Raw genomic sequence first — 24,835 nt, 5'->3', positions numbered from 1 at the left:
TCCGACTTTTCGCTGTGGAGGATCTTTTTTTTTTTTTTTTTTGTAACTTTGGATAGTATCTCTGGCTGTTAATCAATCATGGGTGACTGGAGCTGAAGCATGTGTGAGCTGATGTTCATGACCAGGACATCTCCCATCAAAACCAAGATGTCGAGGTGAGAGAATTTCATTCATATATAAGGCCCGTCTTCAAGCAAGAATATTCTCGAATAATTTAAAAAAAAAAAAAAAAGGAGGGGGAAAGAGGGGGTTTTCCCTGAGGAAGTGGAAAATAAATTCAAGAAAAAGAAGTATCAAACAAAATCCCATCCTCGGTGGCCGGGAGGCAATTCCAATCTTTAAATCCTCCAACCGCCAGTGCTTCATAATTATTTTAGAATGAGGAGCTCTGCTTGTTTGCGGGCTAGCTGGTCCACACGGGCACACGGGCCCCAAGAAAAGCGATGTGTTGGCAAGATGACATGCATCATGAGAGGTGAACCACCAACGACCAGCACACGAAAGCTGCTTGTCTTACCCATAGAGTGGCATACACGTGTCAGTGAGAACTCACAGCACAGAGTGCCCTCCTTTGCCAGACAGTGTTTGGCTAGGTGACAGAAATTCCTCTATACAGTACACTGGGAGGAAGATGAAGAAGCCGTGAATCTGAGAGAATGCTGCCACAAGGAATGTTTAGCATTTTAGTTGTTGGCCAGCGAAAAGAGAAGGGCGACTCGCGCCAAGGGACTCCCCTGCCGGTTGGTCGGACCAAGGTTCAGGGCTTCCCGACCTCAACTGATGACCTCGGAGGGCGGGAGAAGTAAAGATCCGATGAGCCCGTCACGGTGCCAGGGATGTGACTTGGCGTGGCTATCAATTAGATGAGACATCCTGTTCCCGATTTCAAACCTTCATAGGGCCTGTCTGCACGTCAGGCACAGGGAGAGGCGGGCGGGCTGGATTATCAAAGCGGTCAGCTCGCTGGTAGTCCAAATGGATGTCGTTGTACGGAGTATATGTGGCTGGTCGGGTAACTTGCGGAGCGACCACCCAGCTTTGCTTCTTAGCCAGTTCGGGCGCGGTTCAAAGAGCATAATCTACCCCAAAAAGGGTAAATCCGTATATTTGAAGAGAGAAACAAGCCAATCATTTCTTGCGAAGAGTTTGTCCCATTCCCGGCTGGACTACAGTACTTGTCCAGCGCGCAAAAATATGTAGGGCTGAAGGTTTGAGATCTGAGGGAAGGTGACGTAATCCCGGCCATGCGGTTAAAGCTACCGTGGATCAGTTTAGCGTAAGTCGTCTCTGCGCAGCCACACTTTTCCGAAGCCACGATATTTCATTACCTGGGCAATTGCGCTCGAAACCAGACAGTCCCTCCTACAAATTATCGCCCATCCCACACCCTCCCGCCTGCAAATCATCACATTCTTTCATCGTTTCGAAGACCCACCATCAACCTCATGGACCTTGGAGGCCCTGAATATCTACCCCACAACCTTGTTATCTTCCATTCCCTCTCTCTCACACACTTTTTATCGTATACATCATTTCCATCCATTCCTGCTTTCTCTAACTACGCTCTGCACCCTTGCTTGAAGAGCTATTAGCTCTTGACTTCTTGAAGAAACATGCCGGCTTTGTTTTCGAAGCGAGAGTAAGTAATTTTCAACCACCGCATCTTTCCTCCGACCCGCTCCGCTAAGCATCGCGCCTTTTGATTACAGCTGCTTCACCACACCGTCAGGGCGTCTGTACTGCGACTCTGCCTGGTATAGCTGGGCGCGTTGGGTCTTCTTAGCAATCCTTATTGCCAGTGCTTTTCTACTCTTCTTCGCCTTCTCGTACGTTCTCCCCCACCTGTCCACAAAGGACATCAAAAAGAAAAAAAAAAAAAAGAGAGAAGAAAAAAGAAGGAAGAAAGCGAAGAGAAAGAGAAAGAGACAACTGACAGCCTTTCGTCGTGATAGATGTATATCTGCCCGTCGACGACGCAGTAGGGGCATGCAACCCTACATGGGTACTGGCTGGGCTGCCAATATGGGCCCATGGGGCAAACCAGGAGACCAACGACCTGCTCCGCAGTATCAGTACCAACAGCCTCCTCCACCGCAATACACATCAGGGCCGTATTACGGAGGGTATGCCAACAACCAGGCCCCCGGCGAGACCAGCCAACAACAGACGGGGATCGAGCTGCAGCAACCACAGCATGCGTACCGGGGAGACGGAGTATATGAGCCTCCATCGGGACCTCCACCGCAAAAGACGATCTGAGATGGAACAATTTTAGACGGGTATTTTCATAATTGATCCAAGGCATAGAGTGGTCAGAGAAGTCGCCCTCGGGAACGAAGAGAACTACCAGAATGATGGTTGCCTGGTGCGCACTTTCAGCATCTGCTCCCAGATTAAGCCATGCATGTCTAAGTATAAGCAATTTGTACGGTGAACTCTTGTGCTCTGCATGCTGTGTGAATAACTAGTATCACTGTTCCCCGTTTCCTCAGCCTGATTCAGAGCCGGGTGTTTTCTTTCTCTCCTCTATGAAAGTTTGTTCATATTGCACGGAAATTTTACGGGCGCTTCTAAGAATTGATGGTTAGTTAACTAATGGACTGGACAGCTCATCCTCTCTTTCTTCCCCTTTGCACACCTTTGAAAGTACTGTAGTATCCTGAGATGCGCACCCTTTTTCCAGATGGAGCTCCCGAGCGGAGATGAATTTATTACTGCAGTAACTTCCCCGTCTTCTGTGCCTCTCGTGCTCCTCTGTCGTCGGAGGTCTCACCCGCTCGAGTGCCCCGTAGTGCCCCATCAGTCAGCCGGGATGGCCAATGGCATCCAAATGATATGGCGGCGTCGGACGAAGCAGTCCACAACGCTAGCAACTTTGTTTCCACCTGAAACAGAAGAATGTGATGTCAATCACACAGCAGCTGCGCAAGACTCCGGAGGGAGAGTATTTTTATTTGTTTCCATCGCAGTGGGGACGACAGTTCCCCATAGGATCGTCAATGAAGGGAGAAAGGGGGGGTTAGGAGCATTTTTCTATATTTTTTCCCTTTTCGCCAACGGACACGTGGGACATGGAATATTCCGACAAGAGTAGAAAAGGAAGAGCACCCGGATATGTTGTCTGCTCGTAGCCTCTTTCAGTGGAACGTCGTCCGAAGTAATCAAAGTTAGACGAGGGAAAAAAAAAAAAAGAAGAGACTTCCGAGCAGAACCCTGGGTGACAAGACCGCACTGCCTCTCTAGTGCCAAGCACCGCTGGGTAACTTGGTCCAGAGTTCCCGCCCAGATCGACGAGCGTGTGCCGCACGACTTCGCACGCTCGCCATCGATCGAAGGCCGGGCGCAGGGGATTGGCAGAGTATTAATTTCCTTGGGCTTAAGAGAAGCCGTTATTTCGTTCTTTTCCCGCACAGATTTTGTCGAAAATCCTCGTCAGGAGAGCAACTCTCCTGTTTGCCGCGACTCAACAGACTGGTTAGGTTCGAGCCGTATTGACTCTCACCCACGAACCACGGGTGGGCAGTGCCAGAGGAAGAGTCGCCAGCAACGTATTGCAGTACGCATTTCAATCCAAGATTGTTGCGCTGTTATTCCCCAAACCGGTCTTGACGCCAGAATCCTTCCGACAACCTTCCTTTTCTTTTCTCTTCTTTTTTTTTTTTTTTTTACCCCGTCGTCACATTCTTTTTGCGATTTATTACCTCTTATCCAGTCGCTTTGGAGCCTGCACACGTTTACCTCGATCGAGACCAGTGCATGGGCCGTTGGCGCCATCTACCTTTGGCGTCTGGGTGTGCGCCTCCTCCTAGAGATCAGTTGCGTTTCCTCTGATTCTCGGCCCACCCCCCTCCCAATCGCTCCCGCAAAGAAACTGGGAACAACTATATTTCCAACCCAGCATCCCAAACGTTTGACATATGACTCTTAACGAACTCGACTCTTTACTTCATGATCGACTGATTTGCCGCTCGCTTTCTTCCAAGACCCTTCAGTCCAATCCACCAGATCTCTCGCTGCTTTTCCCCTTCGTAAAACTGGTTGATCTTGGTTGCCCGTCTACCTTTGCATTGCCCTACGTGCGAAATAAACGATCTACCATTTCATTGTGACTAATATCTACATATCCTTTCTTTTACTCCTTGATCGCCCGGCCATCAACGGTCCGGCAGTTCTAAAATCTCACCATGGGGCCAGTGGAATTCACGCCTTGGCATCGCAATGATATTCGAGCCCTAAATGACGTGAAACAGACTTTCTCGAGCTGGGACTCGTGTATGGCAAAGCCATATTGCAAGTACGTTAGCAGCGAACTCGTTTCAGGTTGCTTTAACTCGCTATAGTAATAAGATGCTAATATAGCGGGTCTTATCCTGCAGATGGCCTGCCATCGTCGGAATCGTCGTGGGATCCTTGGTCGTCATCGGTATCGCTTGGTGCATAATCAGTTGCCTGTGCTGCGGTTACACATGCTGTAAGGGCTGCTGCTCTTGCTGCTCCTGCTGCGGAGATGGTGGTGGCAGCAGTGGCGGACAGCGCTCCAAATACGCCGACCCGCCGGCTGCTTACCCACCTCCACCAGCTCCCAATTACGGGTACCAGCCTTCAGCTCCGCCCGTCTATGACAACCCCCCACCACCAACGAAGAACTGGAGCCCAGTTGCCCAGCATGCACAGTTTGACGTGCCGACACAGAAGGCGGTTAACGAAGATGCCTTGCCGCACATGCCAAGTTGGGCCAACGCCACAACGAGGAGAGTCGAGGATACATCGCAAGACGTCGAGATGAACCAGCTGAGCCCGGCCACGGGGCAGGCTATCGGCACCGCTGGTCGAAATCACTCCGGATACTACGAAGTCCCATCCCAGCCAACCTCTCCCCACTTCGCTCCAGACAACGCCTATCGCGGCACCGAGCTTGCAGGTACCCCAGCCAGCCCGTCGAACATCGGCATTGCCCAAACTCAGGGATTCAGCAATCAGCCGTATAGAGACCGCTCTCCCGTTCACAGCACAGGAGGAATGTTCGTTGACACTACCCATCCATATTCGCGGTCACCAAACGCTTCCCCTCCTCCGGTGCAGAATGCTTATGCGCCTTATTCTCCTCATGGCCAGCAGCAATCAGGTTACGCAGCGTATTCCCCGTCCATCCCGTCCTCCCCGCCGCCGCCATTCTCGTCAACGTATGGTGATAATAATAATGGGCGGCAAACGCCAACTTTGCTGCAGGCTGGGAGGAAGCCGGTCGAAAATTCGTGGAAAGATGTCTAAAAAGAGAGCATCTCCAAGTGACCTCTCTTGTCTTCTACAACCTTTTTTCGCTGCAGATGCCTCACCGCTTCTGCTATTCTTGAGAAACTCGTTTTCTCGCATGTTGTCAGGGCTGATTTATCATGCATCGGCCTTGCTATGCATTTGCTCTTTGGTTCATTTCTTTCAAGCTTCCTTTCTCACGATTAAATATCCTCAAGGTTATCTTACTTTATTCATTTCTTCCGTTCCCCTTTCTTCCTTTCTTACTCTTTTTTCCCCTTTAACTCTTTGTACATGATATTCCACGACATACTTTGGCCTCCATTACTCATTTCTCTCCATACCGCCAAGGCGTGGTACCTCCATTCTTCGCTTCTCATCATGGACTTTTTATCTAAATGGTTTGCTATGTGGCGTTAGGTACGGTGGTCCGGGCGAGTTGAGTCAAATGTGCTTTTCTAATTCTCTTGATATCCTGTAGAAATGTAAACGGGAACGACTTGTGGGAAAATGAAGGTCAAAGAACGGCACATCTTATTATTTCTGGCTTACAATTTTGCAACTGTCATATGTTTCCAATACATCAAATGGCCCTTTTCTCGTCTCCTTTTTTTTTTTTTTTTTTTACTATTCCTTATCTTGTGATGCAAGGTCAATACAGAGTCCGGCATGGCCTGAGCATTCTTCCACCTTGTTCTTAATTATCACCAAATTGAAAGAGCTTGTTTACCCACTTGGGGTCAAATGCCAAAAGCTCACCTAAAATGCCTATATATGTTCTTCGTATCTGTTTTGGCCTCGCCAGACATTAGTTACACGGCAAATTGACCTGCTTGAGCATCCGCCAAAGCCTCCAATTGCTGATAGGCTCATTACGATCTTTTTGCCTACCAAGTCCAAATAATATGGGCCACGCTGTGCTCATACGTAGTATGCCATGCTTAGATGAGTGTCCCTTAATGACCAAGAGCTCAGTATATGTTTTGTTACTTTGCATAGGCATGTGCATCCTTCCTATATGATCTTATGGCTAGTTGTATTTCAAAAACTATTAAGAGGAAACTGCCAGATATCTGCCTCTTGCAGATCAATGGGGCAAAGAGTCCTGTTGTACAGCTGTGAACGTGTGATATTAATTTTCTGGGTTACACCATGTGCGGGAACGGGAAAAGATTGCTACAGTAAGATTCTTTTAACCCTTTCACTTTTGCACTATCAATGGCTAGGACAATAGTTCACCTGCGTCTGTAGATTCTGAATTTTGCTAGCAGCAATCGTGGTTTAAGAGCCACATATCTTGTTCACTCGCTCACTGGTTCAAAATCTCTTCTTGTTCGCTCAAATCAAGAGAAGTTGAACGGAGTACGGGGTACCATTTCCTGCCCACCTCAAAGCCACAACTTCAAGACTCGCTTGAGTGCAAGTTTACTTTGTTTCACCCTCTCTGGATGACAACAATAGGAAGGTTGAGCCAGTCTTGGCGCAGCGAGAACCTGTGTATGCCCTTCCGAGATCTTTGGCAGGGTACGGAGTACATAGCTTTTAGCAAGTGTCTAACGGATGAAACACTGTTTAATTCGACCCAGCATTGCCTGCGTCCTCCTCACTGAGACAGTCAGATCATCACTTCTGTTTTGAATAAGATATACTGCCGTGGCTGTCTCCGTGAATATTTCTAAGGTTCATGCATGTCTAACTAGCGGGGAGTCATGGATGTTGTTCGGCCTCAGGATAAACCGAACTTTTCAAACCCGGCTCATACCTAAATCCAATAGGCACCAGCTATCGGTTGAGGCCTGCTCAGGAACAAACTGGGTATCCATGCGAGTCCAAGCCTCAATGTCACCTTTCCCGCCCAACGTGCGAGCAATCTCGAACGTCAGCGGGTTCATCTAAGAATTGGTGCAATGACCAGAATATTATCCGGAACCGTACGACTCAGTATTTATTCCGACTAGACCGCAGCTCGCTATACTAGGAATCAGACTTTATAATCGTACCTGTATCAATCGCAGGCTAGTCCGAGGGAGATTGATACCTGGTTTCACTTTTCAGCAGTTCCTAGATATCACCGATCAGTGGTAGTGCTTTCAGCCTGTAAGTTATGTCAGATTAGTGCTCGACATGCATGGAAAAGCAAAACACATCACAAACAACACCTGCTCCCGGACCCGGTTGGATTTTAACAGCTAGCATATCACTGTTGAATGTTTTAGGCCGAAAGCCACCACCGAAGTATGATGACACCAATATGACATCATGGTTATATAGTGTGGCTGCTGTTAACTAAGCGGGCAACCCCTGGGCAGACAGCATTCTAGAGTTATCTGTTATCTATAGTAATAGTTTCTATGTACGGAGTACACATAGCTGATAGTAATTTTAACAAATCCCTTATGGACTGCTAAAGGATCTGAAAGCTCCAGAACGTGGCTCAGCTGCTATATGTTGGGGGAATTCGGGTTTGATACGCTTCTTCCGCCATGGCGAGAAGATGTAAGTCCATTAACGGCAGAAAAAGGGCCAAAAGTGCATAATGTTGAGAGCGGAGCCGTGTTTGATTATCTCATGACTTTGGTCACTCGGGGGGTAGAGTAACTCCTCTGTTCCCCCCAATACGAGGATCTCTCATCCCTCCCGAGTGAATAGTCGGGAGCTGACAGTGATCTTGCATCAAAAATTCCCTGTATGCAACGTACTTTACACCGTAGAGTACTCCGTATCTCGTATCTCAAACCTGTTACACATGCCCGCGTGGAATCCCTGGCCATACGTGCTCACCATGTGCACGGTCCTCGCCAATTTTTGAACAGCGAATAAGCAGTTGTGCCTGAGCCGATATCAAAACTTTATACCAGTTTCTAACACCACCGCCGAAAAGCTTCTCCTTCATGATTGCTTGGGTGGAACAACATGGCCTCAATGCGTTCCATCCTCAAAGGGGGTACAGGGAAACCGCCCGAGCGGTCAAAACGCCGCACAGAGCTCGAGGGCTTCAGCCATCAAGCCGGTCTGCCGGGTATTCTGTGTGGGTCCTGGGGATCTTCATCGGGTCCTGAGCTGCGATTCGAGGACGAATTGGCGGATCTGGCCACGTTCACACATGCTGCAGTCGTGTCCATAATCTTCATTCCCGAAGGGGTCTAACGAGTTAACTGGCGAGAATAATGACGTTGTTGCCCGAACAAACATGGGCAACATGGGCACTACGGAGTACTTATCGAGAGTTTGCACAAGGACTCCAAAGCGTTCTTCCACCGCAGCAAACCGAAGCGCGACGCATATACATAGGACATGGTTATGGGGCCAGTGGGGAGTTCCAGAGGGCTTCTTCGGGGCTTAAATGCAAATAAGCCTTCTGAAGCATTGAATATGTTGTTACTCCGAACCGAGGAGTGCCGGCGAGACTGGATCCAAGAGGGTCCGACCAAAAGGAGTACTCCGTAAAGCTTGTGACGAAAGGCGGAGAGCGACAAGACCGATCACAAATGCTTGATTTTTTTTTTTTTTTTTTTTTTTAAAAAAAAAAAAAAATAATGATCCTTTCGTTGTGCCAGGCCAAAACAAGCCCCAATCTCGTGCCGAACAGCCGGGCATGCGCGTGGTTGCAGGGTGGCCGCCTGTTTTGTTGGTTTCCGGTGCTGGTTTTTGGGGAGCGTGAAGGATGCCGACTAGGGTTCAAGCTGATCGCAGCGAGGCATGACTAATTGGCGTCGAGAACGGCACCGGAACTCCGGCTGGGCAGGAGAGGGTCGCTAGCCTTTTTGGGCAGCTTCTTAGCTCCGGCCGCGAGATCCAACGCCGCTTCACGAGGACCACATGGACTTAAGCCTCGTTATCGCCATCAATCCCGATTGATCCGTGAGGCGTCTCAAGCCCGGTTATTATTAGTGTCTGGTCGGCGTGCGCGATGATCGTGCGGACGCCCATTCCGGGTGGCTTCTTGGTCGCTGTCCCGAGCATCAGAAAGCTCATATAGTTATGAATGTTGTTGAATTTTGAGTCAGAGGAGGTCTAGGCTTGGAAATGTTGACAGGCAAATATAGGCTTCTTCAAAAGCCATGCCAGAGGTACTACTAGCGCGGGGAGCGTCTCCACTCTGGCAAAGGTCTCAAGGGCGTGGTTACGTTTTCCCCGGGTCGAGTTCTATGCCAACCTGGATTGACACGGATCCGCTTTCATTTCGACTGATAACTTCACCAAAAAAAAAAATATTATAAATCCTCATGATCGCTCTAGAACCCCAATACGGATGGCGAATATGTTGGATTTGTTACTTATCTCACGCCTTCCCCTTCCAGGAAAAGGGATGCTGGATGCAAGTACAAAAATGAACTGCTGATGAACTGCAGATTTCATTCTTACTATCAATTTTTCAAGGTTCCCTAGATCTTCTATGAATGTTAATCATGTCAGACACTCCAGATTCCAAGAACGAGGTCTCATCTGCCTCTATTGTGGCGGAGGAGAAGAGCGATGCCGTCCCAACGTTTCCGGATGGCGGGCTCAAGGCGTGGTTGGCGGTTGCAGGCGCCTTTAGCACTATGTTCTGCACTTTTGGATACCTGAGCACCTTTGGGTACGTACTCTCCGAGCGCTTCCCTTGGATATTCTGCAGGTAACCGCGTGTGAGCGAGCTAACATGAGTTGATGTCAGTGTACTGGAGTCATACTATTTCAGTAACCTTCTACGGGGCAGTTCCCACTCTGAGATTGCCTGGATTGGATCACTGCAAGCATTCTTTATGTGCACCACCGGTCTAGTGTCCGGGCCGCTGGTGGATCGATATGGAACAAAGGTAGGCTAGAATCCCTAAAAACTTCAATTTCCATATGTGGGATGCAGCTAACTCTAGTAGATGGTCCTAATACCGTTCTCTCTTCTATACGTCACCTCCGTGATGTTAACATCACTCTGCAAAGAGTATTATCAATTCCTTCTTGCCCAGGGTATCCTGGGTGGGTTTGGTATCGGGATGCTTTATACTCCTGCTATCTCAATCCTTGGTCACTATTTCCAAGAGAAGCGCGATCTTGCCATTGGCATTTCATCGGCCGGCTCGCCACTTGGGGGCATAATCTTCCCAATTGCTCTCAATCGCTTCCTCCAACATACGGACATTGGGTTCCACTGGTCCGTTCGAATCATCGGGTTTATTATGCTCGTCCTGCTCTCCATTGCGTGCGCGACCCTTGTACCACGTATCTCGCCGAGAAAGGGTCCGCATTTCCTTCCGGCCGCCTTCAAGAAGCCAGTTTACTCGCTGCAGGTGGTGGGCTATAGCGTTATTTTCTGGGGCATTTACACACCATTCTTTTTCCTTCCCGCATATGCCACCTCCCATGGAGTCGATGTCGATTGGGCGTTTTATATCATGCCGATCTACAACTCCGGATCCTTCATGGGCCGAATCGTCGGTTCTAGGCTTACATTATACCTCGGGCGGTTTAACACTCTGATCGGAGCGATCTTCATCTCTGGAGTCCTGGAGTTCTGTTGGCTAGCAACGTCCAACCTTGGAGGTCTGGTGACTTTCGCAGTTCTCTTCGGGATATCTTCAGGGGCCATCATTGGATTATTCCCAACGACAGTGGCCATGACTGCTCCTCAGGCCAATCAAATCGGGACATATCTGGGTATGATGATGGGCGCGCTGGGAGTATTCTGCCTTACCGGCTCGCCGATGATGGGCGCCATTGTCAGCAGTTCTGGGTTCACGCCCGCCATTGCGTTTAGCGCCGCACTCACGATGCTTGGAGGAATTATGATATTGGTAGCGCGAATATTCCATTCCAAAGAGATAGTTGCATGATCCGGTGTTTGGTAGTACCGGTGGATTTGAAAAAGTTATTTGTGACGGTTGAGGTTTCCATAGCATGCATCGGCATTGACGGGTACATATAACATACATAAGGAGCATAGATTTCGGAACAGTAGTGAGAGATAGATCTTATGTAGGTACATATTAATTGAAATTCTTGTCTTATCCATTTGATTCATATAACAGAGTGAGTTTGACCAGATACTCTAAATTCTCGAGGCACCAGGGAAAGATGGCCATGATCCTATCTTGCGCAATCATATGGCCTGTTAGATAACTGGAACCGTGCATTGGAACTTCGCAACAAGCAAATTGCAATATATTCTATCTATCAAGGCTCCCTGAAAAGTACTGAATATGACCAAGAATCGAACGATAGCTGTGCCGCGGCCCTTGGAGGGACTTTGAATCAACAAATATAGTGGGTTGGATAAAGATCATCGTTCTTCACTCATGCCAAGGACAATACAAAGGCAAATGTGGCAACAATGGCTTACCCAAAGCCCAAGCGCGTCTTCTCCGGCTTAAATAGCTTGTGGAATGGATCTCTGAATGCCTGCACTCGCAAATTTCGTGCCAAACAAGCTGTTATCACTACACTCTGCCCTTAAGTGCAAACTCCTATGGTATCTCAAGCCGTCGAGCAAATTCATGGTGTACTTCACCGATGCGGATGCCGAATTTGCGGTGAACTTTGTGACAGCCTCCAAATTTGTCTCCCTGCAAGTTTGGGTATCCGTGGCAGCTGGCTAGTTATCCACTTCAACAGGCTTCAACGCGGCCAGAGCCGGAGTTTTCACGCCTGTCCTCAAGTGTCGGGGCATCCAGGCAAACCGAAACTCTTCATCATGGTCCGGTGGCCAAGTGACTGGATGAGGTTGATTGTTTCTCCACACATATTATGTCTCTCAAAGAGACAAAAGGAACCAGTGTCCTGAAGGCAGTCTAGTTTTCGATCGTCTTGATAAAAGTCAAAAATTTGACTTTGGGCACCAATCCGTGATGGTCTAACGGTCATGATTTCCGCTTGTCAATTGTTTGATAACAAGCGCGGGAGACCGGGGTTCGACTCCCCGTCGCGGAGGTAACTTTTTTGCTTTTTGTTGCTCCGTCTACTCCATACAGCATCCTGTCTGTGCCCTTCATAGTCATGCGATAAAAATGTTCATTTAACGGCTGGTCAAAGAGAACCAATAATTCTGAAAACCTATGGCTTCATTTCGCGCCCCAACTCCGCATGTCCAACGTTCACAATTGACTTCTATCCTCACATATTCACCCCTGGTCCCTCGTTGAGGATTGTTTGGCTTCCTTATCGCAGTCTGCCACCCTCACCTTTCCCTCAGGTGACGTGGTCACGATCAAAATTCCCGCTCTCCGTGGCGCGTCGGATGGCACCTCGGACCAGTCCAACTCAGCCTCACAACAACTTTCTCCCGAGTCTTCGCCGCTGCCTGGACGTTTTGCATCGGGTTCGAGCACTCTGCTTACGTACTTAGGAATACCGGTATCTCGGATCAGAGGCGAAGACGTTTCTGAACCCGATGAGCGACGAGTTTTGTCCCTTTTCGTTTTGCGCCTGCGGATCCGGGAGCCAAAGAAGCGTCTTTTGGATCCTCTGCCTGAAAGAGTCCAGGCCATATCAGCAATGGTGGAAATCATGTTTGACAGCACTCGTGGTATTTTTGCGGTGTTGAAGAGGCAAGTTAACTAGGAATTGTGCTTTGTTCGCTGCACAGGGTGACTGGGGGTCAGTGAAGCCTTTCCCCTCCAATTCGAGCCCAAACAAACAGATTTTGGACACAAGCAGAAGTGATAGGAGTGGACTTTTCAAGCTTGTTTGTACTGATGGAGCCTTTCTCTATTTTGCCAACAGTGTCTCTCCCAGAAAACGAACGAAAACAGCCGGCCTGATGGATATAGATCACTGCCTGGTTTGGGCCCGTTTAAGTTAGCAGGCCCTTTAATAAAACTCAAGAATTTTTCGTCTGCATATGAAAGAGATTGGGGGCGCAGGAGAGCACAGCTTCTATGCAAAAAAAAAAAAAAGAAATGCGACAGAGAGGAACATTTGGAGGGAGGGGTTTTCTGTTTATTTATTCACTCCTTTTGGATACATCGTTGAATGAGTTTAATAGATGAAGGAGAACAAAAAGGCACAAGACTGCCGGCAAAAATATTTGCAGCAGAAACACATCACCTACATTAACCCATCAAACAAGCAGGAAATCCCGCGATTGCTACGGTTTAGCATGATGGCAGACGGTCAAGTCCGGCAGTTAATTGGTAAGGGATTTGCTGCGGATGGTTGCCCTCCTGCTGCTGGAGGGAAGGCACACACGTTGATGGCGGACAAGAAACACTGTCTTCCAACCCCTGGGCATGATAGCTGGGAGCATTAATAAAACCACACAGTCTGCTAGATGGAATCTAGCCAGTTGTTTAGCACAGTTGTATACTGTCTCAAAGCAATAATCTCTGACTTTTTACTATATAATTCGAAAGCCCCAATAAATAATGACCTAGGGACATATGAAGTAATGCATACGGTGCTGTAGATATAATACAAGATCCAACCCCAAAGTAGAACGTGGTATAAATGTGACGAATATCGGCTCTCCGTCTCCCACTCGGCACGGGCAAGACGGTTACAAATCGAGAACTGTATCCCGCTGCTTACCAGTAGGCTCACAGCAAGCGGTTTTGCGGCTCTATGAAGGGCCGGTAGCTCCATAGGACGGGCGGCTTCATTCTTCAAGTGAAAAGTCAAAACTTTTAAATGCAGATTTGAAAGCTTCTGCGTCGGCTGTTTCTTCGTCTTGCGGTTGTGTGGCATCCCTCCAGTTGATCCGGTCTTCGAGCCTAAGAAGCTTCGCCATCACAATTCGTCCAAACTGGAGATCAAATCGAAACTTTCCAGAGAGGGGCATTGTCAGTACCGTCTCAAGAGATGATCCACTCTCTCGCTCTGAGCCTCTCCCCGGTCCACGTATCCATACTCTAAAATGATCACCCTGACTCGATGGTGCAGTTTCAACAGTCTGCTTCTCAAATTTAGGGTAGTTCAGGTCCTCAGCCTCCACCTTAAACGCGGCTTCCAGAAGGTCGCGGAAGATTAGGCTCGACGGTACAGGAAGAAATTGCCAATGGATGTGGACACCACCACTGCGACTCACTTCCCACGTAACAGAACCCAATTCTCCGTTTGATCTTTCCTCTAGCATGGAATGGAGGGCAGACCTGTATCTTTGCATCTCATCGTAAGTTGTCTTTGTGGTGTCCGGATCGCCCATGGCTGAAAATGTTGCCGCGTGGGTTAATGGAATAATCAGTATGTGGCCTGGAAAGCCAAGTTTAGGAAAGGTACCAGCCGTTGTCAATGGGCCTTTCGCGATTGTGAGATAAGAGTCGGTGCCAATCGACGTAATGAGATGAGTCGCAATGTTTGGATTTGATAAACAGAAGAAGCATTCTGATTGGTCCGGGGCTGATCTCTTCGCTCGTTTCCTGGGTCGATGGTAATCATCGCTTTGTGAAAAGCGGCTAAAAACCTCGCCTTGTTCTTGGATGGGCTCTCTTTTCTTTGGAGCGTTCAGAAACGGCGTTATCGTGGCTGCCGCTGGGAGAGATGTGGAAGGGGGAGCATTCGGGTCCAAATTGAAGGCATACATCCATTTCTGTTTTGACGTGTTGAAGGGAGCCAAATTGAGAAACCTTGTGACGTACTTCAATCCAGAGTCATCCTCTGCGGGTACATGAAAGAATGGCTCACGCTCATAAAAGAAGGATTCATGCGAAGTAAAATGATATCGTGGCTTCAGGATGGAACATAGATCGGCAAGGCATTTAACCCCTTCGACTGGACGTGTTTCATACACTAAGACCTTTGATCCGCTCTGGACGGACTTCGGCCACTGATTAGTGATAAGAATGTCCGCATATTCTGTCTTGTATAATGATTTGCAGTCAAAATCCGTGTATTGCGGCAAATATTTCTCATTCACTCCAGCAACGGGAGTCGCCGCTGATTCCCAGTTACCGCCAAGCGCCACAATCTTGACACCTTCAGATGATGTGAGGACGCCTCGTCTCCCTAAGAAGTATAGATTTGGACAAACTTCGTCGTCTTTCTCTAGTTTTTCAATAACAGCCTGAGGGATTCTATGGCTGCCAACTGTAAAATAAGTTGGCAAAGGCACAGCAATTTGGCCCCGCAAAAGGGCAGAAAGTTCTTCGTCACTGGTATCGGAATCTCCCTTAAATAAGTCACCGATTACCAGGGCAAACGAAAAGTTTTGCTTTGCTTGAAGCTTTTGCAGTTTGCCGAAAACCTCCTTGAACGCAGAATGGATGCCTCCAATAACAATTCTAAGAAAATTATGGGATTTAGAACTGCTTAAACTGGCTAACAAAATTGTATATAAGTCAGATCACGTACATCTTAGAAGCCATTTCTTTGAAAGCAGTAATCTCATGCTGATGAAATGGTGGCACGAGTAAAGATCAGGGCTGGCTCAAAAGTGAGGTATGGAATTCTAGAAGTTATTCTCTTTAAGATACGTAGTTAATTTTGGATTGAATTGAGGCTGTAAAAATAAAAGCAACTTGTGCATAAATAAGCTTCATAATCCAGTTGCTCCGAGAACGCAGCCGTTCGATGCACTGAGAATCGAGATCGCAGTTGGCTGAATGAAAGCGCAGGTTGCAGCGATGTCTTGGCATGGGAGCTTGGGCCAGCAATGACTAATCAAAAACCACACTTACGTGATCCGGAACATCATTTGACCGCTCCGCCATATTTTTTCTGGGAGTTTTGAAGCCATTCTCGAGGCCGACAGCGAGGTCGCCCTATCTGATTAATCGAACCCCTCAAGCTGCTTTTCGCTCAAAATGGCGGGAGCGCATTCAGCTCGGGGCAAGCCTCCGAAGTTGCGGAAAGGAGGCACCGAAACTACAAAGTCCCATCGCTTCGAGCCTTTCTCCCAGCGCATTGCGAAACTCAAGATAGACCCAGTTCATCGCGTACGGCGGAACAGCTTTAGCGAAGAGAATGGCGACGAGTCCTGTTCCTACTTTCGAGCCTCGCTTGAGCATTGGATGGAGCTTAATCTATCTGAAAACTTTACGGAATTTTCCCAACGCGCCGGTCGTCTTTGCGAGAGCCTTCCGCAAGTTCTATATCATCAGGATGCGATCATGGATTTATTGGCTGAATATATCGGGAGAAGAGATGAATTGAGCATGGAGCCGCTTCTGAGCCTCATGGCGCAGTTTGCGAGGGACCTGGGTTCAAGATTTGAGAAGCACTTTGCGACCACCGTTCAGTTGGTTGCCTCTGTGGCAGCCACTCATTCAAGCATCGAGGTGATAGAGTGGAGTTTCACTTGTCTGGCATGGATTTTCAAATTTCTGTCCCGTCTGCTTGTTCCAGACCTACGGCAGTTGCTAGGAATTATGTCTCCGTATCTTGGAAAACAACCCCAAAAGCACTTCGTAGCCAGATTCGCTGCGGAGTCCATGTCCTTCCTTATTCGAAAAGCAGCTCTTGTCTACTACAAAAATAAAGCGCCTCTTGAACGTGCAGTGGCGTTTCTTTTCGAGGATCTCAGCAAAACCGAGGGACAACGGCAAATTGCGATGTATCAAGAGGGGCTTATGAATATGTTTGCTGATGCAGTCAAGGGAGTTAAAGGTGGCATACACTCAAACGGAGCCGATATTCTACAGTGTCTTATGACTTCTGCTACCATGGAGGATGCCACCCACAGCGCTGTCGCGGAAGCCGTGCTTAGTGGTGTTTTAATCAACCTGGTCCATTACAGTACTAGCGACACGTTCTCACCAGTCCTCGACGTGATATGTGATTACATCGAAGCATCGTCAAAGAAGTCTTCTGTGATACACTTTCGCGTCAATGTTCACTTGTTATTCCTCGCTGTGGTAACGCGGAAAGGTTCTCGGATTCAAGGTTGGAAACGAGTTCACAAAGTTCTGCTTTGTCTCCTTAAAGAAGCTGCCGGCAACTCCGAACTTAACACTTTATCAATTGAGCAGTTGTTAGGAGCTACGGCTATTGCGATACAAACATCCCCGATGGACGAGTTGCTCCCGCATATGCGGCAAATAATGGAAATCATCATTCGCGATCCGCTGTCACAGTATTTTTTGCCTTTCTGCTTGTTCCTTTCGAGCTTTGGCTCCGACCGTTTCTACAGTGTCGTCCTGCCGTATTTCCAAAGGTAAACGTTGAATTGTATCGGCAAAGACGAATACAAGCTGACAAGCCTATTTCTAGATTCATTGTTTCTCTTTGGCAAGATTATGAAGCTGGTTTCTGCCTCACGCTGCCACGACTTCATAGTTTGAACTGCGTGACTGCTCAAGCTAACAGGTCTGGCTATTTGACTTGCCCAAATGGCTGGAAGGAGCATATTGCAAGGCAATTTTCAAACAAAAAGCCGACTACTCGTGACATCACATTCTTATATGCCTACACAACACTGCAAGATGCTCTATCATTTTCTACTCCACCATCTATTGTTCCCCAGATTCTGGAAAGTCTCCATCACTTGTTGCTCACCTCTGCAAACCCACAGTCCAATAGAAAAGTAGACTTGGATTCGTTTGCTTGCGGTCAGGGCTTTCTTGCTTATGTTCAACTGGCTGCCCAGATGAAAGAGCTTGATAGTAATGTGTGGGATCTAGTTATCTCAAGAGGTGTGGAGTTTGCTACCGTTCCCGTTTTTTTGGAGGCAACATTGGGATTCATGACCGCTTCCAACAAGCCCCCCCAGTTCTCTGGGGAGAAAATTGAACCTTTTGTGGACACCCTCCTCTCCATTCTTGCTGGCCCGTCGCATGAGCTAAGGTTGTCATCTCTGAAGATAATTCAAGCCGTACTCTTTTGGCTTGATGTTGAAACAGGGTGCATATCGACCGCTATTGAAATTGAGCAGAGCGACTTAACGTTACAAACAGCAAGAGAGCTCTCTATGCTTGTGCGTCGACTTGCTAGCAGTTACGCAGAAGCATCCAAACTTAAATGGCTGGATCGACTAATTCCAAACTTTTGTTTTGGGTTGCTGTCAAAGAAACTGGCATCCCTTTGGGATGACACCTGCGAGGCTATAAAAGTGATATGTGAAAATTCGACTGGGGAGCGTACCGTGACTGACCTTGCCATGAGCTGGCTACAAGAAGGTAGCTCTTCTGGCTCTGACGAAACGAATGAAGCGAATGCGAACGAGGAGAATTCCATTGTGACTTCTGAATTTCAGTGTTTCAACGTCTTGAATGTCGAAAAGTCTCTCATGTTGTCCTTTGAAGCTGCGAGGGACTCAGAGTCGCTTTTGGTCGACGATTTCAAAAATGCCCATAAACCCGTTGTTTTAACCCCGGTTTATGCTCGATCCCAAGCACTCCGTGTGCTGAGTGCCGTACCCTATGTGGCAGAAAAGAGATCCCGACAACTAGTACCCCTTTTCTTATCCTGGACCTCGAAAGATGATGAACCTCTTAATAGCTCTTCTGGATCGTCTTCAACACTGGCAATGGACGAGACAAAAGCGCGATGGGACTTACGAGATAAGAAGGCGATGCTTACCTTGCTTGGAAAATTCACGAATCCGAAAGTCTTGTACAAGGCCTCCGAAGTTCATGACACACTTGCAAATCTCCTATGCAATGGCGATTCTGAAATTCAGAAACTTGCGATGAAGGCAATTTTTACCTGGAAGTCACCGGCTGTGCAACCATACGAACAAAATCTTTTGAACCTCCTCGATGACGCGCGATTCAGGGATGAATTGACAGTGTTCGTCCATCTCGGGAAAGATAATAGCATCATTGAGGATGAGCATCGCGAAGGCTTATTCCCTTATCTTCTGCGGTTACTGTACGGTAAAATGGTTGCACGTTCAGGCCTACGTGGCTCTCAAGGCGGTGGTCAGGAAGGCCGAAGGAAAGCAATACTCAGAGCCATCTCGCAGCTGTCGGAAAAGGACTTTGAGCACTTCATTCGTATAGCTTTTGGTCCCCTTGCCAACGTTAACATTCTTGACGGCGTGTCTGAGCACCAAAGTGTTCTGGCTCAAGAGGTGCTCGGACCGAGAAAGCAATATGGTCTATTAAAAATGATCGAAACCATGTTCTCCACCCTCAAAAGCAGGATGCATGCATATGTGGATTGCACCATGAATGTTATCCTCTATTGCATTATACGTGCATGCAGGCAATTGCATGCTGGCGACGAGATAAAAGAAGAGGATTCCAACCAAAACAGTCAACTATCTCTTCTCCGAAACGTTCGCCAAATAGGAACTCGGTGCCTTGAGCTGGTGTTCTCGGTTTCGTCCGATGTTGACTGGACTCCGTATATGCCCATTATATTTGCGGAGGTCATTAATCCAAGGCTTCCGAACTTCGCCGTGGAGACAGCTCAAAGCATTTCTGGGCTTCTCCAGCTATTTCGAACTTGGGCATCTCACCCTAAATCCGCGCTATACCTTTGTAACAGCAATGTCGTTCCAAAGGTCGTTAACATTTTAGGCGTGGAATCTGCTCGTGAAGGGGTGAAGCTTTTTGTACTAGATGAGGTGCTTAGTCCGCTTGTCAACGCTGCTACCTGCCCAGGAAAGGATAAAGACGGTGATGCAGATATCGAAACGATGAGTTTAGTCCGGACCGGTGTATTTGCATCTCACGTGGAATATATGCTGGTCCAGATCGACTCCTTGCTCAGGAAACAATCGTCACGTCAGCTTACGTTGTCCGGAGTGGAAATCTTGTCGAAGTTGGCCCAATTTGTCGAATCGTCCACAGAAACCTCAAAGTTAATAGACACGACCATATATCTCTTGCAACAACCTCCAGATAGGGTCCCTCCGAGAACAAAAGGAGGCCTTCTTCGCGTCCTCCAGCAATTCCTTCCATTATATAACCCTGAAGGCAATGATGAGCTTAGTGGGCAGTTGTTCGAAGTGTTATCGTCAATGTTTGATTATTTCAAGGATGACGCCAACAGAGAAGCCCTTTCTAAAGTCTTCGAACTATTCTCGAAGCGCCATCCCGAGTTGATTGAGGTGTCTCGGCTGGCGGCAGATTTGAACTCATTATCATCCAAAAGGCTAGATGAAGTAGATTTTGAGCGGCGTCTGGGTGCCTTTCACGCCATTAACGAGGAGAAATTCTCCACATTCTCTGCGAGGCAATGGCGGCCATTATTGTATAATCTCCTTTACCATATAAAAGACGAAGAAGAGCTCGCCATCCGCTCAAGTGCCTCCCTAGGCATTCGACGTTTCATTAGGTGTGCAGCGCCAAGTGAGGAAATCGAAATCCCAGAATTCCGTGAGCTGGTTGACAAAGTGCTTCTGCCATCTTTGAAAAGCGGAGTGAAGCAAAACGCGGAAACCGTTCGAGCAGAATTTGTGGCCGTATTGGGTTACTTGATTCAGCTTCACCCGAAACATCCCAACCTTAGCGACCTTTATGATCTTCTTGCAAACGGAGACGAAGAAGCTTCCTTTTTCAACAATATTCTTCATATTCAACAGCATCGTCGTCAGCGTGCTCTGCGCCGCTTGACGACCGAGGTCACCAAGGGGAAAATATCTGCGTCCAATATTAGCACCGTGTTTTTCCCTCTGATAGAACATTATGTCTTCAACCAGGCAGAAGACGACAACGCCCATAATTTGGCCGCAGAGGCAGTTTCCACTATTGGTATCCTTGCTGGAGGTCTGGAATGGAGTCAATTCAGAGCCATTTTCCGCAGATTCAAAGATTACTTGCAAAGCAAGCCTGGAATGGAAAAGAATATTATACGCCTTCTTGGACAGTTAACCGATGCTCTTACTCGTGCTTCCAATTCTACTCCGAGCGCAACAGAGGAGATATCTGTGGACGGGATTGCGAAAAGCACACTTAGCCGGTCGTTGCCAAGTCTTGCTCAAGTAGCATCGGAGTTGAAATCTCATTTTATCCCTTTCCTTTCAAAGTTCATTCATCACAAGGAAGAATCCGAAGTTAGCTTGCGGTTGCCAGTTGCGGTTACAACAGTTAAGCTCCTCAAATTACTTCCAGAAGAAGAGAGGGCTCTTCTCCTTCCGCCAGTCCTCTTAGATATTTCAAACATCTTGAAGAGCAAATCCCAAGACTCGCGAGATGTAGCACGGAAAACCCTCGCCGATATTGCACTCATCCTCGGCCCAAGTTACTTCGGATACATATTAAAGGAACTGAGAACTACTCTCACGAAAGGATACCAGCTCCACGTGCTTTCCTTCACCGTCCATTCTATCCTAGTCGCAACCAGCCAGGACTTCATGGTTGGAGACTTGGACCAGGACCTTCCGGTCCTTGCCTCTATTATTATGGACGATATCTTTGGCACCGTTGGCCAGGAAAAGGATGCAGAGGACTATATCAGCAAGATGAAAGAAGTTAAGGCCAGCAAGAGTTTTGATTCAATGGAGCTTCTTGCGAAGAATGCCTCTGTTCGCCACGTATACAATCTGGTTCAGCCAATTCAGAGGTTGCTGGAAGAGAGACTTACTTCGAGCATTGTGAAGAAGGTTGATGAGTTACTCAGGCGGATTGCCACCGGCCTGCTGAGGAACCCCGGAGTTGAAAGCCGTGATTTCTTGATATTTTGCTACCAAGTTATCAAGGAGTCTTACAAAACGACAGACCCTTCGCAGCCTGACGCTGCAGCACAACCTAAAGATCGCTTCATCGTCAAGATGATTGCCTTTAACAAGAGTGGTACTGGAAGAAGCACGTCATCGTACCTGTATAAGCTCGCTCGCTTTAGCCTTGATGCCCTTCGATCGGTTTTGAACAAATATAACAGCCTTTTGACAGCGGAAAATTTGAGTGGATTCCTTCCCATCATTGGCGATGCCTTGGTGCAAGGTTACGAGGAAGTGAAAATCGCGGCGATCAGGTTGCTGTCGACCATCATAAAGCTACCATTGGAAGAAATTGATAAAAGTTCTGATGTGTATCTTGTTGAAGCTATTAAACTAATCAAAGAGGCCCCAAATACCAACGCCGAAGGCGCACAAGCTGCTATAAAATTGATAGCATCTATTCTGCGTGAGCGCCGAAGCATTAAGTTAAAGGATTCGCATCTTGCATACATGCTGAAGCGGATTTCCGGTGACATTGAGGAACCCGATCGACAAGGAATTACCTTCAATTTCATTCGAGCTGTGATGGCAAGGAAGCTCATTGTACCTGAAATGTACGAGCTTGTGGATAATATCGCTGCCATGATGGTCACGAACCATACTCGGAATGCTCGAGACCTTGCAAGAGGAGTATACGTTCACTTTTTAATCGAGTACCCGCAAACAAAGAACCGCTGGTCGAAGCAGTTGGGGTATTTGACCAAAAATTTGGATTACCGTCACAAGGAAGGCCGTCAATCTGTCCTGGAAGCAGTGCATCTTCTTCTCACTAAAACAAATGGAGAACTGGCTCAGGACATTGTAGGAACCTTTTTTGTTCCAATCGTCATGGTCATGGCCAACGACGAATCACCTGAATGCCGGGAGATGGCTGGAATCCTCTTGAACAGTATATATAGTTGTGCCGAACCAGAACAGCTTAAGCCAATCCTGTCATCCCTTCGAATGTGGTTGGAACGAACAGAGAATTTATCTCTTATTACAGCTGGATTGCAAGCAGCAAGGATATTTTTCGAATCTAACGCGGGGGATAAGGAAAACGAGGCGCAATTCGTGACAAACCTGCTCCCTCGCCTGATGGACATACCCCTTGAAAACCCAAGTAGCGAAGAGTGGGAAACTCTCTATTACTCACTGCAGCTCTTCATCAAGCTTTCCAAAGTCTTCCCAGCTATCTCTTTGTCTCCAAGTTGTGCGCCGATCTGGTCTAAAGTTCGCCAAAGCCTGTTCTTCCCACACAGTTGGATCAAGTCCTGCGCAGCAAATTTGATCGGAACCTGGCTTGCTGATGAAGCCAAAACCAATGCAGCCAATGGCTATGGAGCCATACCCCTTGTGGGTTCCTCAGGCCTTAAACTCGACGAGAACACCATGCTTGATCTTACCCGCGGCTGCATATTCTGTCTCAAGGCCCCAACCGTTTCAGAAGAGTTAGCCACGCAGACGATACGTAACCTGGTGTTCCTTGGAAGATGTTTCGGTCAAAATGATCTATATCTACCTGTCAAACATGTGAATGGATGCAAGGATAGCGATTCGGAGAGCGAAGTTGAAGAAGTTAAGGAGCCATCGAAAGAACCTAAAAAAGCAATTCAATATATTTTCGAGCAGGCCGCCAAAATACTTCGCCGAGAACCCGTGACCACAAAAGCAGAGTCCTTAAGAGGCAAGACAGCATGCATGAAGCTCATCGCAGCGCTCTGCAGTCATCTTGAAACTGGACAGCTATTGCCATCATTGCAGAAAATTCTTCTTCCACTACTTCATTTAACTGACCCTTCCATTCCTCCACCCAGATCGTCAGACGAGAATTTCCGGGCCGCCTATAAAGTCCTCGTGGAAAGCAGTCAAGAGATTTTAGATCTACTTCAAAAGAAATTCGGAACTACTGAGTTTGTAACAGAACTGAGCCGAGCTCGAGACAATATTAGGACGCGCAGGGATGAAAGACGAGTCAAGAGGAAGATCGAAGCTGTCGCGGACCCACAGAAGTTTGGTCGTGAGAAGAAGCGGAAGAATGAGCGGAAAAAAGAAAGGAGAAAGGAGAAGGGACTCGGCTTCAGGGACCGGAGACGTGGCTGGTGATTCTATTATCTTTTCCAGTAATGGAGTATGTTCCGGACGGCGTTGGACTGAAAAAACAAAAAGCAATGGTACAACTTATAAGGCTGTTTGGAACGGGGAAAATGGAATGAAAAGTAGATTTAAAGTTTAGCACCTTGCAAATAATAATACATGGCTATCCGCATGAAAACGCCGTAATATCAAGGCCGCCCGACCCGCAGGATTTCATTATTTTCGCCAGAAAAGCGTTTTGTTATGACCATTTCCCCATAAAAGAAAAGACAAAGCTTGAACTCCAAAGGTATCCGGACTCTATCGATGTAGGACCGGAAATCCAAGTCTATCATGTCAAAGGTATCAGGATTTCTTTTCGCTACTTTCCGTTACTTCCGAATCCGTGGTATTCGAGGTTTCCGGCCACAATTCCATATCCCCTTCGCCTAAAGTAACCTTCCTTAGGGACTGACCTTGTTTGGCCAGGATGTCTTCCAACGTCGACTTCGTGTCCATAAATATATTCAAATGATCACTGATGACATGTCTATTGCGACAATTCGGGCACATGATGAGTACCGTTCCCTTGTGGTAGCCATGTTTTGAGATTCGATGGCCGGAGCGATGTGAACATGGCTTGCAGGTGAATGTAATGAGGTATGAAGGTTCTTCGGCTCGGCGGGCTTCGTTATATGCGTCTTCTTCCGGAGTAGCTGGTTTTCTGTCTGTGAGGGAATTGGGGAGCGTTGAATTCGTAGAGCTGTAACGAACGAGGAGAGGAGCGACACCGGACGAGGTCTGGCTTTTGAAGCTGTATTTCGAATGGGCGAAGCGGGCCGAGAGAGGGTTGACGCCGGAGCTTCGAGCTGTCAGGGAGAAACCCGTGTCGCAAAATCGAGACGAGGTGGAGACAACATTTCGGAGCAAACGCCTTGGGGCCGCCATGATGCTGATTGCAACCTGTATGCTCTGCGTTGTTATACTTTCTTCGTCGATGCCGCTGCAGCTTGG

The 24,835-nt window shown here is 47.8% G+C and overlaps 7 protein-coding genes and 1 non-coding gene across 8 annotated transcripts; 5 read left to right on the top strand and 3 right to left on the bottom strand.

The window, feature by feature from the left end:
• Positions 1-1,613: 1,613 nt before the first annotated feature.
• D8B26_002037 (uncharacterized protein) lies at positions 1,614-2,259 on the top strand (the record flags this gene model as incomplete). Its single annotated transcript, XM_003065978.2, has 3 exons — positions 1,614-1,639; positions 1,710-1,826; positions 1,953-2,259. 3 exons carry the CDS (start codon positions 1,614-1,616, stop codon positions 2,257-2,259), a joined length of 450 nt encoding a protein of 149 aa, XP_003066024.1.
• A 1,319-nt stretch (positions 2,260-3,578) lies between these two features.
• D8B26_002036 (uncharacterized protein) lies at positions 3,579-5,953 on the top strand. Its single transcript, XM_003065977.2, has 2 exons — positions 3,579-4,294; positions 4,377-5,953. The coding sequence occupies exons 1-2, from the start codon at positions 4,185-4,187 to the stop codon at positions 5,269-5,271; spliced, it is 1,005 nt and encodes a 334-aa protein (XP_003066023.2). The 5' UTR covers positions 3,579-4,184; the 3' UTR covers positions 5,272-5,953.
• A 3,306-nt stretch (positions 5,954-9,259) lies between these two features.
• On the top strand, positions 9,260-11,244 carry D8B26_002035 (uncharacterized protein). The gene is made up of 3 exons (XM_066123715.1): positions 9,260-9,832; positions 9,911-10,052; positions 10,113-11,244. Exons 1-3 carry the CDS (start codon positions 9,654-9,656, stop codon positions 11,064-11,066), a joined length of 1,275 nt encoding a protein of 424 aa, XP_065979790.1. The 5' UTR covers positions 9,260-9,653; the 3' UTR covers positions 11,067-11,244.
• Positions 11,245-12,071: 827 nt separating this feature from the next.
• On the top strand, positions 12,072-12,159 carry D8B26_002034. The gene has a single exon. It is a non-coding gene; the product is annotated as a tRNA-Asp (tRNA).
• A 191-nt stretch (positions 12,160-12,350) lies between these two features.
• On the bottom strand, positions 12,351-12,737 carry D8B26_002033 (uncharacterized protein; the record flags this gene model as incomplete). The annotated part of the gene is made up of 1 exon (XM_066123714.1): positions 12,351-12,737. The coding sequence occupies one exon, from the start codon at positions 12,735-12,737 to the stop codon at positions 12,351-12,353; it is 387 nt and encodes a 128-aa protein (XP_065979789.1).
• A 1,085-nt stretch (positions 12,738-13,822) lies between these two features.
• D8B26_002032 (uncharacterized protein) lies at positions 13,823-15,527 on the bottom strand (the record flags this gene model as incomplete). The annotated part of the gene is made up of 2 exons (XM_003065975.2): positions 13,823-15,443; positions 15,514-15,527. 2 exons carry the CDS (start codon positions 15,525-15,527, stop codon positions 13,823-13,825), a joined length of 1,635 nt encoding a protein of 544 aa, XP_003066021.2.
• Positions 15,528-15,965: 438 nt separating this feature from the next.
• On the top strand, positions 15,966-23,851 carry UTP20 (U3 snoRNP protein; the record flags this gene model as incomplete). Its single annotated transcript, XM_066123713.1, has 2 exons — positions 15,966-17,314; positions 17,371-23,851. 2 exons carry the CDS (start codon positions 15,966-15,968, stop codon positions 23,849-23,851), a joined length of 7,830 nt encoding a protein of 2,609 aa, XP_065979788.1.
• D8B26_002030 (uncharacterized protein) lies at positions 23,668-24,827 on the bottom strand. Its single transcript, XM_003065973.2, has one exon. It carries the CDS (start codon positions 24,767-24,769, stop codon positions 24,188-24,190), a length of 582 nt encoding a protein of 193 aa, XP_003066019.2. The 5' UTR covers positions 24,770-24,827; the 3' UTR covers positions 23,668-24,187.
• Between the last annotated feature and the right edge of the window lie 8 nt (positions 24,828-24,835).

The sequence above is a fragment of the Coccidioides posadasii genome, chromosome 1 (assembly GCF_018416015.2).
Source record: "Coccidioides posadasii str. Silveira chromosome 1, complete sequence".
Classification (NCBI taxonomy): Eukaryota; Fungi; Ascomycota; class Eurotiomycetes; order Onygenales; family Onygenaceae; genus Coccidioides; species Coccidioides posadasii.
The sequence above is the reverse complement of the archived record's forward strand: the minus strand, read 5'-3'. Positions and strand labels throughout refer to the sequence as shown.

Bases quoted from the DNA above. Each gene is read 5' to 3' on its own strand.
- D8B26_002036 (XM_003065977.2), top strand. From the start codon at position 4,185: ATGGGGCCAGTGGAATTCACGCCTTGGCATCGCAATGATATTCGAGCC. The intron at 4,295-4,376 runs GTACGTTAGCAG...CTTATCCTGCAG, and splicing joins ATGGCAAAGCCATATTGCAA to ATGGCCTGCCATCGTCGGAA.
- D8B26_002035 (XM_066123715.1), top strand. From the start codon at position 9,654: ATGTTAATCATGTCAGACACTCCAGATTCCAAGAACGAGGTCTCATCT. The intron at 9,833-9,910 runs GTACGTACTCTC...AGTTGATGTCAG, and splicing joins GGATACCTGAGCACCTTTGG to TGTACTGGAGTCATACTATT. The intron at 10,053-10,112 runs GTAGGCTAGAAT...TAACTCTAGTAG, and splicing joins TGGATCGATATGGAACAAAG to ATGGTCCTAATACCGTTCTC.
- D8B26_002030 (XM_003065973.2), bottom strand. From the start codon at position 24,769: ATGGCGGCCCCAAGGCGTTTGCTCCGAAATGTTGTCTCCACCTCGTCT.